This window comes from Solanum lycopersicum, chromosome 11 (genome assembly GCF_036512215.1).
Source record: "Solanum lycopersicum chromosome 11, SLM_r2.1".
Classification (NCBI taxonomy): domain Eukaryota; kingdom Viridiplantae; phylum Streptophyta; class Magnoliopsida; order Solanales; family Solanaceae; genus Solanum; species Solanum lycopersicum.
Genome location: NC_090810.1, coordinates 3,135,752 through 3,152,797, shown reverse-complemented (window position 1 = coordinate 3,152,797; position 17,046 = coordinate 3,135,752). Strand labels below are relative to the sequence as shown.

Genomic DNA, 17,046 nt, shown 5'->3' with positions numbered 1-17,046 from the left:
TTAATAATTAACTAGTATCAAGTGAAAAAAAAAATATACATATCAAATATGACGTTATCATCAATTTGATATAAACACCTATATTTATCAAATTATTTTGATATTAGACTATTCGGTATCCGTAATATAGCTTGACTATTTGAATTTACGTAAAAAAACAATTGTCACATGCACACCCTAACAAAATCGACTCATTTAACTCTTCATCCAGTTAACTTCAAACCCAAAATCTCTAGAATACTAACTATTTCATCAAAATCCTTCAAAGTCGACTAAAAAAAATCTCACATTGAAATAAAAACGATTCTAGATTACGACAAGCCACCAGTCTATATCCAACATAATTCAAATCCAAAATTTCAGATACTATTAATCAGTAACCACCCTATAACAATTCTTGAGATTCGAGTAAATCTAAATCTTAATCTAATAAAAGAATCTTACATTCGAAATAAAACGTCTCTTAATAAAAACAACTCTATGTCAAATAAAAATTAAATTAATTATTTACCACTTCACGACGACCCTTGACAGAAAAGAGAGGGAGAGAGTAACACAACGCGGGAATTTCAAGAAAAGGTAAAAAGCAATTTTTTATCTCAACTCTCCTTTTATAGTACTTTGTCAAATTGTACGTGCCGGCCTCTTCCTTCACAATTTCTCCATTAACAAGTACTTTTTTTCTCTTCTACAAACGTGAATCCCTCTTTCTACAATCTTCTTCATCAATTTCTGTATCATTTTCACCATTTTTTGGTTTCTGGGTGTTGTTTTTTTCTTGAAAAAGATGGCGACTTCTGGTGCTACTGCTGGTAGACCATCATCTTCACATAGGTCTGAAAGGTTACCTCCTAATCATGGTTCAAATAATCATGGTTCTGGAAGAAATGGGGTTGCTAATTTTAGTGTTAATAACCAACAACAGCAGCAGCCATCGCAAAATTTGCGTTCGAAAAATGTATCAGCTAATTCGAGGCGTTCTGTTACACCCACTTCGAGAAATCGGTCTCCACCTCAGGAGAATGATCCAGGTTTTGATTTTAGTTGTTTTAAATGCTTTGATGGTTTGTTGGTTAGATTGTGTTTATGATTTTTAAATTTTGAATTTTGTTGTTGTTTTTTGTGGAAGGATTGATTTTTTTTGTGTTTCTAGAACTTTGTGGTTTTTGTTTAGTTTTATAGATATTGTGGAATGAGTTGTAATCAACAACAATGACTGAGATATCCGGTGTAGTTCCATAAGTGGGGTCTGGTTCGGGGGAGGTAGAGTGTAAGCAGACGTTACCTCCGACTCGAGAGCAGAGGTGAAGCCAGGATTTAGAATTTATGAGTTCGAGATTCTAGTTCTTTAAAGTAGTTACTGGGTTCTAAATATATAATTTGTATACATTCAAAAGTTTTTAGTATAGTAAAAATACAGAATTTGGAGGAAAGCTAATGTGTTTGGCTGAATCCACAACCAGTGAGCTGGCGTAGCGTCTGCTTGGGAGGTAGAGAGGCTGTTTCCAGTAGACCCAGGATTGAGTTGTGATGTTCTTGAATATTCAGAAATGAAGTTGGTGGTGTGACAGTTGTATCATTTTTTTTTTCCAGAAAAAAGGGTCCATTATGTCTGAAAAAGGGGAAAAAAGAAAGCAGAAAAGCTAAGTTGAATTTGGGATGTGAATATGATTTTTTGTTTTTGTTTTATCTGCACGTTAGATTTGAAGTGTTCGAAGATAGCTGTTCTCAAGCTAGATTTGGGTGATGATATGTATTTTGATTAGCAAATTTTGGAAAATATGTGAAGTGTAGTAGTCATTTAACGCATGATAATTCTGCTCACTTTATTGGTGCAAGTAAATGTGCTGAAAAATTTAGGGATCAATGAATCAACTGTACCTCAATCTCGAACTAGTTGGTATCGAGTATATGAACTCTCTTTTTGTTCTTCCTCTCTATTGAGGGTAATTCTATTGTCCGTTAAATGTTTCAGTTGATGCTAAAACAGATTGTAATTTCAGGAAAAAAAGTATTCCCTCTATCCCATTTTATGCGGCACCCTTTCCTTTTTACTCTGTTCCAAAAAGAATGTCATCTTATTATAACTGGAAATAATTTAACTTTAACATTTTCCTTTTACCGGTAGCGAAATGATTTACAGCCACACAATATTTAAAGATTGTTTTAGACCACAAGTTTCATAAGTCTTCCTTTTTCCTTAAATACAGTGCCAAGTCAAATGGTGCCACATAAAATGTGACAGAGGGAGCAGTTTTTTCATCACACTTCTGATAAGGCTCTTCTATTGCACACGAAAATTATAATAGGAGCAAGATATGGCCTCCTCTTCCGAATACACACGAGGTCGACTATTTAATGTGGAGAATATTTAAATGTAATTTTTAGTTGTGGATAGCAGATAGGAGAATGTCAGTTTATTGGCAAAGATTTAGTCATCGTCTAAATTATCAAAAGAAGAATCATTTTGTTGTTTTCAGGTTCCAATAAAAAGGCTACAGTTTACTCGGGAATGTACTTGTTAGCTGCGTAATTTCTTTTTTCCAGATAATATAGATTTGCTTATCTTCCGCTTCTAAGGTTCACCTTGTGCCCACTTTAGCACGAGTAATAAAGGAACTTTTAAGGTTTGATTGGTAGGAAAACATGGATGATCTACAAACTCAAGTACTGAGCTGAAGAAAATCAGCTTTTGCACGAATCTACCTCTGAAAACCCACATTAGGATATTTCAAATTATCTACTTTACAACCCGCTTATATACCATGTCACTCTTCTATTTTAGAGTTGTTATATGCAATGATGATCTTATCCAAATTCTTTTGTGGGGATTGTAATAAGTATGCAATTGTAGGATATGTTTTACTTGTTGTATATTACTTTATGCCATAATTAAATTTGATCATTTTCAAAATCACACAACACATATTAAGCAAATGTAACAAATTTCCTAGAACCTGGAAGAGTTAGAGTTGCCATCAGAGTTCGACCAAGAAATGCCCAGGAGCTTTCAGATGCTGATTATGCGGATTGCGTTGAACTGCAGCCTGAGGTGATTAACCTCTAGAGTGCATTTGCATGGCTGTGTATCTTCCCCTCTATCTTTGTAATTCATAATGACTTACTAAATCAATCAAACTACTTCCCAAATTATGCAGCTCAAGAAGTTGAAGTTGAGAAAAAATAACTGGAATTCTGAGTTTTACAAGTTTGATGAAGTTTTTGCTGAAAGTGCATCACAAAAGCGCATATATGAGACAGTTGCAAAGCCTGTAGTTGAGGTAAGTGGTACAGTGACAACGATAATCAGTTGAATTATATGTAGAAGTGTATTACGCTTTCACAGAAAGTAGCTCTCATTAATGTCCATAAAACTTCTTGGTGATAATTCAGTCATGAAAGCTAGTAGCTTTTGATTATGAGTTGTGATATATTTCTATTGGAGCATTATGTTATTTGGTTTTGTTAATGATGAGAAATAACAGATCGGCTATGAGATGTAGTTAGTTACGCATATTATTCACATGATTTGGGAAGACATAGTTTACTCTTCACTCTTGTATTCAATTATTATGCCATTGAGTTTTACCATGATGGACATTATCTGTTGTAATAGCTTCCAGTGTCTAATCAGATCTGTGAATGCCCCATTAATTAACTAGGCGTTAGAAAAAACTTATTGAAAAGAAAAAAGAGAGTAAGGTGAAGCTTCGTGCAACACGAACTTGAATCATCACGTGGCTGTTAAAGCAAGCTAAGCTTCATAGCCCTGGAAAGCCATATCAGTCTTTCATGTAGGCATTTTATTGAAACCTGCCAAGTGATAGTCATTCCTGGCCTTTTTGAGATTCATTCTTTCTAACCACGAAAAGATCGAGAGGGGTCCAAAAGCCCCCAAAGAACAGAAACTGAATTTACCGGAAACATTTACCTCAAGATAGAGCACTTGCTTTCTCTGCCTTTCCACAAGACACATCCCTTCCCCAAGACAGACATCAATAGCATGCTCCTGTTCTGTGAGACGTGCTCTTGCTACTTTCTTTTTGTTTACTAATATTATGTCACTATTATTAACTTATATAGACTTTATTTTGAAGTTAATTGAGGTTGATTGATAATAGTCAGAGTTGAATGGTATTTATGTTCGGCCAGAAAAGAATGTGGAGAAGTTCTAAAGATTGTTCAGTTTAGTTGATTGTCAAAGTGATTTGCATCTCTTAAAGTTTATGTCATCCTAAATACATGTCAAAGTGATCAATTAAAGGTCTATTAGATATTAATGTTGTGAACTAATGTTGGTGAAAAATATGCTACATTCCTCGATCTCAATATTCAAGGAGCAGTAAAACATGAAATCTATCATTAGCAGGGTTTATGTGGCTGTCTATTTGAATAAAACCTACAGAACCTTTATTTATGTGATACAGCTATGATCTCTTCCTTCTTTTTTTTCAGTTTTACATTTTAAGAAAGCAAACCGTTGTTGGATTTTGTTTCTAACTATTTTTACGTGTTTAATCTGCAAAAAAAATTGATTAATTTTGCAGAGCGTGTTGAATGGGTATAATGGGACAGTTATGGCTTATGGTCAAACAGGTACTGGCAAGACTTATACAGTTGGTAGATTGGGTAAAGATGATGTATCAGAGCGTGGCATCATGGTTAGAGCTTTGGAGGACATTATTGTCAATACAACCCCCTCATCTGATAGTGTGGAAATGTCCTTTTTGCAGGTATTCGTATGGGTTAACTTGATGAAATTTGTTTGTATAAGTATCCATTTTTGCGTCTTATGTAGTAGACCACTACATTTAAACTTATGAAGCTACAGACATGCAATTATGCAAATTATTGCATCCATGCACACTGAGAGCAAAGGCAAAGAAAAATGCAAGAATGTGGATCTTTATTGATGTTAGCAGGTTTTATTGAGCAGTTTTATTTGCATTTGGAAAATTTAAACACAATGCTTGTTCATTTGGCATAAATTTTGTTGAATAACTTGAATTTTAACTGCTAATGTCACATTCGGCACTATTGGTTTATTAGTGATAACCAACATCAGATGTTTCTATTGTCTTCTTGACATCCCTGATTTCTTCTTAGAGGCAAAATTTCTCGTTCTACTGCCCAACTCTAGAGAAAGGTTGTCTGACCTTGGCATTAGGATGTAGCCATTGCATCTGATCAGGAGAAGGGAAACATGTAAGGGAATTGGCCGACAGGTGGATTTCCCTTAACAACACAATACTTGTTTTAAGTCCTCATATTCTTTTGAATTGGTTAAGGCTTACACATAGATCTACAAAGCAAGTTCATGTGATAGCATTATCTTGAAATTTTGCTACTTGTTTGGGTCTCAATGTTATAGTGTCCACACTCCAGTTAAGTCTTGGCATGAAAATGGGTGTAAGTCCCACATCGATTGGGGAACGAACTAGTCGTCTGTTAATATGGACTTGACCAATCCTCCCTTTAGGTCTAGCTTTTGGGTTGAGTTAGACACAAGGTTCATATGCTTACACTTCTCAATTGTGTAACTTGATGACTGATGACCAATCCTAGCTTTTGAGGTTCAATATTTGATAGAGTGGTCACTATAAATTTCATGTTGATCTTTAGGCTATGAACTCTACAGACATTCAGGATCCATCAAATTGAATGCATAAGTAACCTTTTGAATGAATTGATTCATCAAGTTTTACGCGTTAGTATAGAGAGATGTCCAGTACCCATCATAACTATTTTAAATTCGTAAAGATTTGAGACGCCAGTCCTGTTATAGTGATTAAGAACCTTTAGAAATGGTTGTACGGTCACATGGTCAGACTTTTCAATTAGAAAAAGAAATATGTCAAAAGCAACATTCCAACATTACTGTACCTTATTGTCCGCCTAGGATATTTTCACCCACTTACTTTTTAAATTCAATAATACATCATTAAATCTATCAGGAAAAAGTTATAGCAATAGTGGTGTAAATTTTTCCATACATATGTTTCTTCAGAATACTTACTAACATTTATAATTTACGCAACAGTTGTACATGGAGTCTATCCAAGATTTGCTTGCTCCTGAAAAGATAAACATTCCAATTGTCGAAGATGCTAAGACTGGAGAAGTATCTGTGCCTGGGGCTACAGTGGTTAAGATTCAGGATCTTGACCATTTCTTGCAACTTCTGCAAATTGGAGAAGCCAACCGTCTTGCAGCAAATACTAAGTTAAATACCGAATCATCACGAAGCCATGCAATTCTTATGGTATAAATTAAAATTTCCTAAGCTATTCTCTTATGGAAAAAAAAGTTGGGGATACATAACTAAATTTTGGACGTTCTCCTGTTACCTCTCATGCATTTAGGACCATAATATAAGGTTCCAGGGAAAGAATATGAAGGTTGCAGATTTACAAGCCACCTAAAAAATCTACAAGCTCATCTAATTCCTCTATACAATTTTCTTTGTGCCAAAACAATATAGGAACAATGCAGTTCCATTTCACATCATGAATGGACTTAATTTTATCTTCAAAGCATCTACCATTTGTCTCCTTCCATACTGCCCACCAAATGCAGGAAGGTATTATCCTCCACTTTTTCTGACTCTTGCTGCCCCCTCTTCTAATCCAGCAGCTCATCAGGTCTGCAGTATGTTCAGGCATTGACCACTTGATCTCTGTGAGACTAAAGAACAAGTTCCAGAGTTGTAAATTTGCAATGCAGGAAAGGGTGATTGTTGGTTTACTTGGTTTTGTTGCACAAAACACACCTGGAATTGTAGGGTTGAATTAGGTTCAATGTCCATCTTCTTTACATGGCATAGGAATTAGACCGTTTCCTATTTTTGGTTTATGCAATGTTGAATTCACATGTTCTTTTGTTTGTGTCTGGGAGCTTCTAGCCCTGGGTGTGTGGGAGGTTGTGAGAGTGTCCGATATTGGTAAAGGAATGCAAGGCTGTCTCCTTTACATGGTCTCGGTCAACTTCTATTTCATAAACTATTTTGGGATTAAGTTAAGGACTAGTTTGATTTCCTTACATGGTCTTACAGACAAATCCATTCTTCTTCTTCGTTTGTCCAGTTTTGGATTCATGTTTTATTTTTTCCACGCTCCAATATTGTCCTGGTATCTTGGAGGTTGTTAGAGTGTCCCATATTGGTCATGGAATGTGCGTGACATAGTTTGTTGAACTGTAGCATGCTTTTAAAAAGATTAAATCTATTACAAGGCAGGTAACTTGTCTATTAATTTAACCTTACTCTCCTTCTTTTACAGGTTAACATCCGTAAATCTGTTAAAAATGATGAAGAAACCGACTCATCTTTTCAAGAGAAAGACAGCAAAACTGACAGACATGGCAATCAGATGCCTATTGTTCGTAAAAGCAAGCTACTGATAGTTGATCTTGCAGGATCAGAGCGAATAGACAAATCTGGTTTGTTATTATTTCATTCACACTTACCAGTTCTTTTTGATTTCTTATTTGACGTATTCACACATAAGCTGTTTCTGGGAGGTAGGGATATTGTGGTAATGTGGTATGGAAGCATGCAATGTATGTTCATGTGTCTCTTACTTTTTTTTGGTTCATGCTCTAGATTAATAAACAATCATATTTGACTGCCTTGCAGGGAGTGAAGGTCGCTTGTTGGAAGAGGCTAAGTTTATTAATCTGTCTCTTACTTCTCTGGGAAAGTGTATAAATGCACTGGCTGAGAACAGTCCTCATATACCTACAAGAGATTCTAAATTAACACGACTTCTTCGAGATTCATTTGGAGGTTACTCAAAGTTTTTTCTTTAGTTTTTATTGTTCTTAATTTAACTAATTTAGATCTCAAAATATTTGCCCATCACCTTGCATAGGATGTTTGCAAGTAACTGTGCTTTTATTCCTTGAACTTTCCCTGTTATGTGTGATTGTTTGGAAGTAAGTATGTTCTTATGCCCTTTTCTTTCACTCTAATGTGCGACTTTTTGTACATGAACTACTTGACCTCTTAGTGCATGGAGTTGGTTATTTCTAGCTTTTCACTAATATGTAATATCTTAAATCTTTAATTGACTTTGTCATTTGCTACATGCAGTCAGACATTAGTAAGACGTATCCTGACCCAAGGATTATGGTCTGAATACTCTATTTAATTTTTAAAAATCTATTAATTTAGCCTCTCAAATAGATTTTTTTTACTATGACCTCAAATAATTACCCTACATCCACCATGGGAGACCAGGGTTCAATTTGCAACAGAGTAAAAAGAAAAATAATTAATTTCTTTAGAATTGCATACCTTGGCGGGTAAAGTTAGTCAGTGCTTGTGTTGGTTGGAGGTAGTCTCTGCCATTACAAAAAGAACTCCGTTCCACCACTACCTGTCCCTTAGTGATTTCTTCAGTTAACATCCGCGTTCTCAACAATATATGGTCCATGTGAAGTCATAAAGATAATAACAAAGTTGATTCAAGCTAAAGATTGGTAAAATGAATATATATGTGGGCTTGCATATGAGAAAGAGTGAACCTTCTACGTAGTGCAATTTATTGTGGTGGCTATGGAATAGAGAAGCTTTGTTTAGAGAAACGAATTATGGGATTTCAGATTATATGTTGTATTGAAAAAATAGTAGCTACTGCAGGTAAGATGTGATTAATATCTGTTCCGTCCTTTCCTCAAAGCTAAAATAATCCTAGGGTATAGTTTGTATTATGTGAATGCTATTCTTGTCTTTATGGGTATTTTCTTATTAATATAAGCTAATGAAACAGGTTCTGCACGAACTTCACTCATAATAACCATTGGACCATCTTCTCGACATTATCCAGAGACCACAAGCACAATAATGTTTGGACAAAGGGTGAGATTTCTATTCTTTTATTATGTCTGGCAGATTTTTTTAGTCCTTTGGCCTCTCAAGTCTCAACTGTCTTCAGTTTTCCTACTGAATACTTGAGCATCTGTCATCTCATCTTTAATCTGATTCCGCAAAGTCTCATGCTTTAGACTTCCCTATGTTCTTTCCATCTAATAGCAGTTTCAATAAGGCGTGTCTCTCATATCTAAGGAGTGTTCACCATTTGGTCTAACTTGTATTTAAAACCAGAGAAAAATAAGTACTACTTCCAGTGGTGGATAAAAATTCTTATCCCGATACAAGAGATTCAGTCAACTTGATTATTGTAGCTCTTTTGAATGCTTAAGCTCTCTTTTGTCCATAGAAAGAAGTAGTTTTGAAAGCATAATGTACTATGCTGCATTCCTTTTACTGTTTATCATATGAACTGATGTACAAAGAACCTTCCTATAAGAAGCTAAGCACTTATGAAAGAGAAATATAATCTTTTAATAGCTTTTCTTGCCAAAAAATTATCATTGGCTGCTTTTTCATTCCTTGCTAACCATGACATGACAGACCACATCTCTGCCAATTTATGACCCAGAAGTTGTGCGCTTCTGCTGGTATATTATATCTGGACATGTGCTTTTTTATAGTTGACACTTCAAAGCTTTCATGCCAAATGAGCTAGCATTAATTGTTTTATACAGGCCATGAAAATAGTTAACACAGTGAAGTTGAGAGAAGAATTTGATTACGAGAACTTATGCCGGAAGCTAGAGACTCAAGTGGAGCACCTCACTGTGGAGGTTGATAGGCAGCAAAAGTTTAGGGCAAATGACCGAATGGCAATGGAAAAAAAACTAAGAGAGTGTCAAAAGTCATTTACTGAAGCAGAAAGAAGTATAGTTGCCAGGTCCGAGGTAATCTTTTGGCCTCTTTTTTCTATCTTTCAGGATCTATCGCCTTCGTTCTCTGAGGTTGAGCTTGCTAAAAGAAGGAATCCTTATAGCATATTGTCCTTCCATATTTCATCTCATTCTAGTGGGGCAGTGAACTGATATTATTTACTTCCATGCTTTCAATGTCCCTGGATGCGTTATTTCATCTGCAGGTTCTAGAGAAAGAAAATAGTCGCCTGGTGTCAGATATGGAAAAACTGTTGGAGGAGTTGAATTTCCAGAAGCAACAGATCAATTCGATGAAGAATGAGAATTTGAAGCTAGAATCAGATTTGAAGAATAACAAGGTACATGGGCAGAGTCCTAATCTCTACAAACTTTTAACTTTCTCATACCAGTGGCTAAAGCTCCTAAATATGTCTCGTGTATTTTCAGCTTCTGGAGAAAGAGAATGGTCGTTTGAAATTGGAGTTGGAAAACGTACTGAAAGATATCATCCGAGACAAAAATCATAAAAAATTGTTGCAGGATGAGGTTGCACGCCTAGAAATGAGTTTAAAGCATAGCAAGGTATCTAGTATCGATCAATTATGCTCATTCAACATACTTCTGAAATTAGATTTAAAGCTGTGGCAATGAATTGAGCTATGTATTTTCAGAAGCATTTATAATAGATATTCTAAGTCCCATGTAGACTCATCTCAGTAAAGAAGAACTGAGACTGTCTAGGTGATTTTCTGATGTCCGGCGGTCTAGCTTCTTCAGAAGTTTGAATATATTCTGTGACCTGTATTGACAGACTATTTCAACTTGACATTATGCCTTTTTGTTCCTTTGAGTTTGCCCCTTCTCTACTGAAAGAGACTGGCCCAATCATACAACTATTGGAAGTTATATAGAGCTCTGTCTTTATCCTTTTATGTATTCTCCTCTCCCTATCCTTCTGCTGAATTGTTGGAATTAGCAATTAAGATACATATGTACCTACATGATAGTGTATCATTAGTGTCCAACATTGGATAATATTTTACGTTGTACAAAGGTGCTATAAATAATGTAAGAAATGTTTCTTTTCTGAAAGCCTCAGGGAAAAAGACAGCTTAAAAGTAACAAGGTTCTAAAAGAAAGACAAGCCTTAAGGCAACTAAAGCTAGGAAGGTAGGTTAAAGTGAATAGTCTTTCTTATCCGAAACCAAGCAAGACAACAAGGAGGATTTTAGGCAACTCACTCCTTTTGAGATGGGTTTCCTTGCAGATGTGTCCACTTGTTTTCCTATTCAAGTTCTGGTTCGACTTTCATAAAGTTCAGATTATTATTGCCACTACTTAGCAAACACTGGTTAAAAGGTCAAATGGTTCATTTTTCTTAACTTAAGATGAGTTAGGTTCTTTAAAATGTGCTTGTGGAAATTGCAAGTATTACTTGATGTGATGATTTGAAGTAGTTGGCATTTTGGAGATTTGAAACTTAATTTGCTATATGGTGATGATTTTGAGCTTATTTAGTAGCTCCGCATCTAGTTTTCTATCATAAACTGGACATGTTTCCATTGGATCAGTTGAGTCACTAATCTTGTTGTTTTGGTGTTTGTAGCAACAACAATCTGAGAATTCATCATATCAGAAAGTACTTGCCGAGAACACCCAAATGCATGAGAAGAAGATAACTGATCTGATGAAGCAATTACAAGATGAGCGTACTCGTTCAGAAAGTGCTGAACAACAATTAGAACTGACGAAGGAGCAATTACCTGGCCTTCAGGAATTAATACAGGTGGACCATTTATACCGGAATGCTCTATTTTCTTTATAAGACATCAACTTGCGATTGTATTTCTGAATCCATAGCTCCTACTATGATTAATTTTTCAGGTTTTCTAAGCCAGAAAATACAACTTACACGTACTTTAGTTAAAAGCCTATAACTAATATGTGGAGTGAAGTTAATCTAATTTTCTTTTTTCGTCATACTGAAACTAACCAGGAGCCGATTTTAGTTTCTATTTGTTCTAGGTTGCTATGAAAAAGTATCTAATTTTGTTTTTGTTTTTGTTTTTTGTTTTTTTGTCCCTAAAAGCACCATCAGAAGGAAGCATCTATGTATCAGAAGGAACTTGCAGACACTACTCTGATGTATGAGGAGAAAATAGCACAATTAGAACAACAGCTAAAAGAGGAGCATGCTCGTGTTGAAAATGCGAAGGAACAACTACATGCAATTGAAGAACAATTTACAGACCATGAAGCCTCAACAAAGGTAAAGCTGAATAACCATCTAGCCTCTGTACTATTTGGATAATCTATAGGATGCGATCTGAAGCATCTTCATGATTCTCACTCTTATTCAGTTGACAAAATTGACTTAGCCCGTTTGGTTTTGTAAGGATTAAGATGTTTGCATGTGAATACACCACTGCCCTTTCATCAAATACTTCACACGCTAGTCAGGATAAAGCCAAGAAGAGAATATTGAAGGCATACTAAAATGACAAGAATTATGGTTTTAATTGGGGGGTAGAAAAATCCTAGTGAAGGCTCAACAAGAAGGCATTCAAAATTGAGGGCTTAACTCAACCATAAAATAGCTCATAACGTAAGGATTGTCCAAGACAATATAAGGAGACAAACAACAAATCCTTCAATTTATGTGTCCTAATACCCGATCCCAGCACGCCCAGGCATGCCAATTAGAGTATGCATCACATAGTATTGAGGCCCAAAATTGGGACATAAAATAACAAGAATGGACCTGACTATGATACTATGTTATACTAGAGAGATTTGTAACGGAAGCTTGACTATTTCCCATAAGCTTGGTTGTGGATTTATAGTCGTTACAATATGTACAATATTGGTTAAGTGTATAATTAAACAATCAGAATTCTAATAACAATCCTAATCAACTCATAATGTAGACCGAAAATCATTTGGAAGGAAGTTGTCTCGAAACTTGAAAACCCTATAATATCTTGGAAGCTATGCAGACTTAGCAAAACATAGGGCACAATAAAGAAGAAGATTTATATAGGTGATTTCAATCAGTTGGGAGTACATGTTTGTCATGTTAATGCGTATACGGTAGGCCCTGTGTTTTCTAGGAGTTTTTAAGCCCTATTAGAGATTCTTAGGCCAATAGGAATATAGGAGAACTTCTTGTACTTTCATTCTATTTTTATTTTTATTTCGTAAAATGTTGGCTTGAGATGAATTTAAATTGGGAATATGGCTAGTGACAATTCATATAGGTGACGCTGAGGAGTAGTTGTTGTAACAGTTTTGTCTTTAATCTTCTACGTTATAGTTCTTTTCTGCCTCAATTGCTATTGCTTTTCCCGAATGTAGATTCAGAGGGAAAAAGAGTCAGATGCACTTAGATCAAAATTAGAGGAAATGCATCACCTGTATGAGCGAACTGTGAAGGAACTTCAAGCATTAAAAACAGAATATCAGGCTCTATTATCAGAAAAGGTATGTAAAGCACTTTAACGTTTGTCCACTCAAGGTTCTCATTAATGTTAATTTCACTTAAATTAACTTACCATGCTCACCTTCCCTCCCAACCCTCCTGCAAAAGGAAAAAAAAGGTGAAAGAAAACAGCAAGACAGGAAAAATGTGCACCCTACTTATAAGCAAAAAAACATAATTTATGTTGGTGGAAGATTTACTTATAATAATCTTCGCTTCCTCAACATGATCCCTTAGATAGAATTGCATGACGAACTTCACAATGTGAGGCAAACACTTCTAATGGAGGAAAAGCAAAGGAAAGCTGCTGAAAATGAGCTGTTTAATATAAAGAAGTTTGTGCCTGAGAGTGAAGATGGCTTTGAGGTAAGTCCTGTCTTGGGGTCCTTTTGTCTACTATAACGTGGATTGGAGTTAACATCTCATATTTACAGGAGAAGAAGTCATATGTGAAGCAATATACACCCAGTAGATCATTCAATATGCACAGATCAACTGAATCAAGGGAAAGGATTTTTGCCCATCAGAATACAATGTCAAAGATAATTGAAGAAGGTAAAACTCTTTAAATGCTAAAGTCAGGTCGTTCTTGTTATATAATAGCATAATCATGTCTATTTCTTTCTATTTATCTTTTGGATTCTTCAAATTAACTAGGTTTAATGACTTTGCAATTCAGTTGGTGTCCAGAAGATAATCTCTTTGTTGTCATCAGTTGATTTGGACGTCCAAATTCATGCTGTGAAGGTGGTAGCCAATCTTGCAGCTGAAGGTCTGTATAACTAATTGTTTAGTGATATTTAAGTATCAAATCAATGGTATGTTTGTCAATAGCACTAAACGGAATAGCTTGATAGAAATCTTTATTTGGTATGGTAACTGAAAATGATGGTTCTTTGGCTGCCCAGATAAACTAAATTACCACTTTGGACTTGCAAAAAGCCACGAAATTAGCGTTAAGGCATAAAGTTTATGTTGCAAAGTAAAATTTCCCTAAACCTTTAAACACATTAAATGATATGTGCGCATTTGAGGTGAACGACATTAGGTTACTTCTCTGGTTTTTAGGTAGGATTTTTGTGCTTAATGTTATGTGACAACTGTGAATAGGCTAGTAAAAGTCTTTTTTTTGCTACTTGGAGAAATTCAGGAAAATCTGTGCTTGCTTTGCTTTCTTGGGCTCTTAGCTTCTTAATTAATCATTCTTAAACCAGTCAGATCTGTTTGCTTTTAATCGTAAAGACGTAATTTCAACGTATCTTTTATGTGAACTGTGCGCAAAAGAGGAAGCTAATCAATCAGAATTGACATTGAAGAGAGGTGAATGAGAGATATCAGTCCACCATTATATCTTTATGTACTCTTCCATTTCCACTATGTCCATAATCTGATTCAACTCCACAGGACCACAAGACTGACATGAACAAGTTATTGTCATTTCAGTTGTGAAAAAAGAAATCAACAGATAATACGCAGAGGAAAAACCTGAGTCTTTTTTTCCTAATTTCAGACAGCAATCAGGAAAAGATTGTGCAAGAAGGTGGTTTAGATGCACTTCTCATGCTGCTACAATCATCCCAAAATGCAACTATACTCAGAGTGGCTTCTGGAGCTATTGCCAATTTGGCAATGAATGGTACTTGTGAATCTTTTCTTCATTACATTCTCGGCTTTTTCTAAGAATTTCCTTGATGTGGATTTTATCATTCATTGGAACCTTCTTAATCATGTTTCTGAGCTGGTCATAGGAATAAAATCTTTATACACAATGATAAGTATGAATATGCTATTCATGAATGCTTAGTCATCTTAATTCCAAATTTTCCGGTTAATTGGGCCAAGGAGCTTCGAGTTGTTGACTGATCTATTTAGAAAACAAGGACAATTGAAAAGGTGGCAAGAAAAATACTCTAGGAAGCTAACAATTAGACAAACAAAAGGAGGTTGCCATCTCCGGGACCACTCTGGATATAGACACTCCTTTGTTTACATCCCCTTCTTTAACTTTCAAAAAGCACAGGAACCTCCTTTAAACCATATATTGTAGAACGTACAAGTGATAGTAATCTTGTGCATTAACCTGTTTATAATTTTTCATATTTTTTGAAATAGGTAACATATATAATATATACAAATAAAGGTTGTACAAAGACTGTATAATCATCCATATTATGAATAGATTTTTTCAGATTAAAGTGTAAACATCAGACTAATTGCATCTGTAATCTAAGCTTGCCATGATGTTCTTTCTGGAGTAAAGCAAAGTTTGGCTATTATCCAGTCAGCTCGATGTTTTAACCCTCTGAAATTTCTTTCTCGTTTCACATGAATCTGTTGTTAAGGGCTGATCGATCAAATTTCACTTGTGTTTTAATTTTTCAAATTTTAACCTGTTCAGAAATGAATCAAGAATTAATATCAAGCAAAGGAGGTGCTCAACTTTTAGCCAATACAGCTGTCAAAACTGAAGATGCCCAAACTCTTCGAATGGTAGCAGGAGCAATTGCAAATTTGTGTGGAAATGGTAAGTTCAGGTCATTATCTGCTGTAGTATGTGTAGTCACTCCTGAACACAAGATGGTGTGCATTGTTGAATTGACTAGTGTGAATTGTTTACTGTGCATTTATGTTGAACTTTGATAAGCATCTATGTCATGGCAGAAAAGTTACACACTAAATTAAGGGAAGATGGAGCTGTCAAAGCATTGTTAGAAATGGCTAGATCTGGAAATATTGAAGTCATTGCACAGGTTGCCAGAGGATTGGCTAACTTTGCAAAGTGTGAATCGCGAGGAACAATTCAAGGTTTGTGTTGTTCAGACATGGATGTAATTACTGTTTTTCCTGTGAGCAAAAACTTGACTAGTATTGCTTTGTCCAGGACATAGGAAAGGCCGTTCTACTCTTATGGAAGATGGTGTACTGAAATGGTTGACAACCAACTCTAACAATGCTGCTTCTTCCACTAGGCGCCACATTGAACTTGCTCTGTGTCATTTGGCACAAAATGGTTAGCTACTTATCCAAACTTATTTCTTGTTATAGCTCTTCTTGTGATTTTAGGAGCTAAAAACAGCTAAACCTTCTGGCGTAGTCGTATACCTTGTCCTTGCCAAGTGTTGGTCTACTCTTGAGGATCTAGTGCCCCCTGCCTCAAAAAATCTAAATATGAAATTCTTCACAAAACTATCAAAGTAAAGATATCTATTAATAGTGATGCATCTTCTTATGGCTATGGCAGAGGGTAATGCTAGAGATTTCGTGTCAAGTGGAGCATTGGATGAAATTGTACGAATATCAAACGAATCTTCACGAGAGGATATACGCAATTTGGCTAAGAAGACACTAAAGTTGAGCTCTACATTTAAAGCTCAAATAAAAGCATAGTGAAGGCAATACTTCACCAATACAAGGAAATCCCAGTTTTTTGGGTCTACAGAAGTAGAGCATTATGAAGTAGCCTCTTTTTCTAACATGTATTTACAACAATCCTGTATGTAGCCCAACAAAATGTAACTAGGATTCTTTATGATAAATGTTTTTGTAAATTATATACCATTCTTATACATATACATTGTAATTTATCAACATCTCAATATTGATTCATATGTAATGAAAAAGATCATCATTTAGTTGAATCTTCTCTATTCGTTCCACTCGGAACTCTTTAAAAATGTCATTAGGTGACTCTTTAAAAATGTCATTAGGTGCGCGTTGGACCTTCCAAAAGTATTTTTGAAAGATCAATATTACAGTCCAAGCAATATAACTCACAACTTCTAGTTCTCATGCTGGCTTTAAAGATCTCACCACAATCAAGATGGTGAGGCATATAACTTGCA

At 35.4% G+C, this 17,046-nt stretch overlaps 1 protein-coding gene across 3 annotated transcripts; it reads left to right on the top strand.

Moving 5' to 3' along the window:
• The first annotated feature begins 612 nt into the window (after nt 1-612).
• On the top strand, nt 613-16,842 carry LOC101268735 (kinesin-like protein KIN-UC). 3 transcript variants are annotated; one of them, XM_004250005.4, is made up of 22 exons: nt 613-1,031; nt 2,955-3,052; nt 3,159-3,281; nt 4,548-4,733; nt 6,041-6,262; nt 7,278-7,437; nt 7,634-7,783; nt 8,769-8,857; nt 9,547-9,759; nt 9,951-10,085; nt 10,174-10,308; nt 11,333-11,512; nt 11,816-11,995; nt 13,081-13,206; nt 13,442-13,570; nt 13,639-13,759; nt 13,884-13,976; nt 14,715-14,840; nt 15,603-15,728; nt 15,866-16,009; nt 16,086-16,214; nt 16,446-16,842. In XM_004250005.4, exons 1-22 carry the CDS (start codon nt 788-790, stop codon nt 16,589-16,591), a joined length of 3,255 nt encoding a protein of 1,084 aa, XP_004250053.1. In that variant the 5' UTR covers nt 613-787; the 3' UTR covers nt 16,592-16,842. The 3 variants fall into 3 exon arrangements, with proteins under 3 accessions (XP_004250053.1, XP_025883889.1, XP_019066562.1); XM_019211017.3 differs by having other exon boundaries at nt 626-1,031; nt 4,597-4,733; XM_026028104.2 differs by lacking the exons at nt 15,603-15,728; nt 15,866-16,009; nt 16,086-16,214; nt 16,446-16,842 and having other exon boundaries at nt 14,648-14,840.
• Nucleotides 16,843-17,046: the final 204 nt, after the last annotated feature.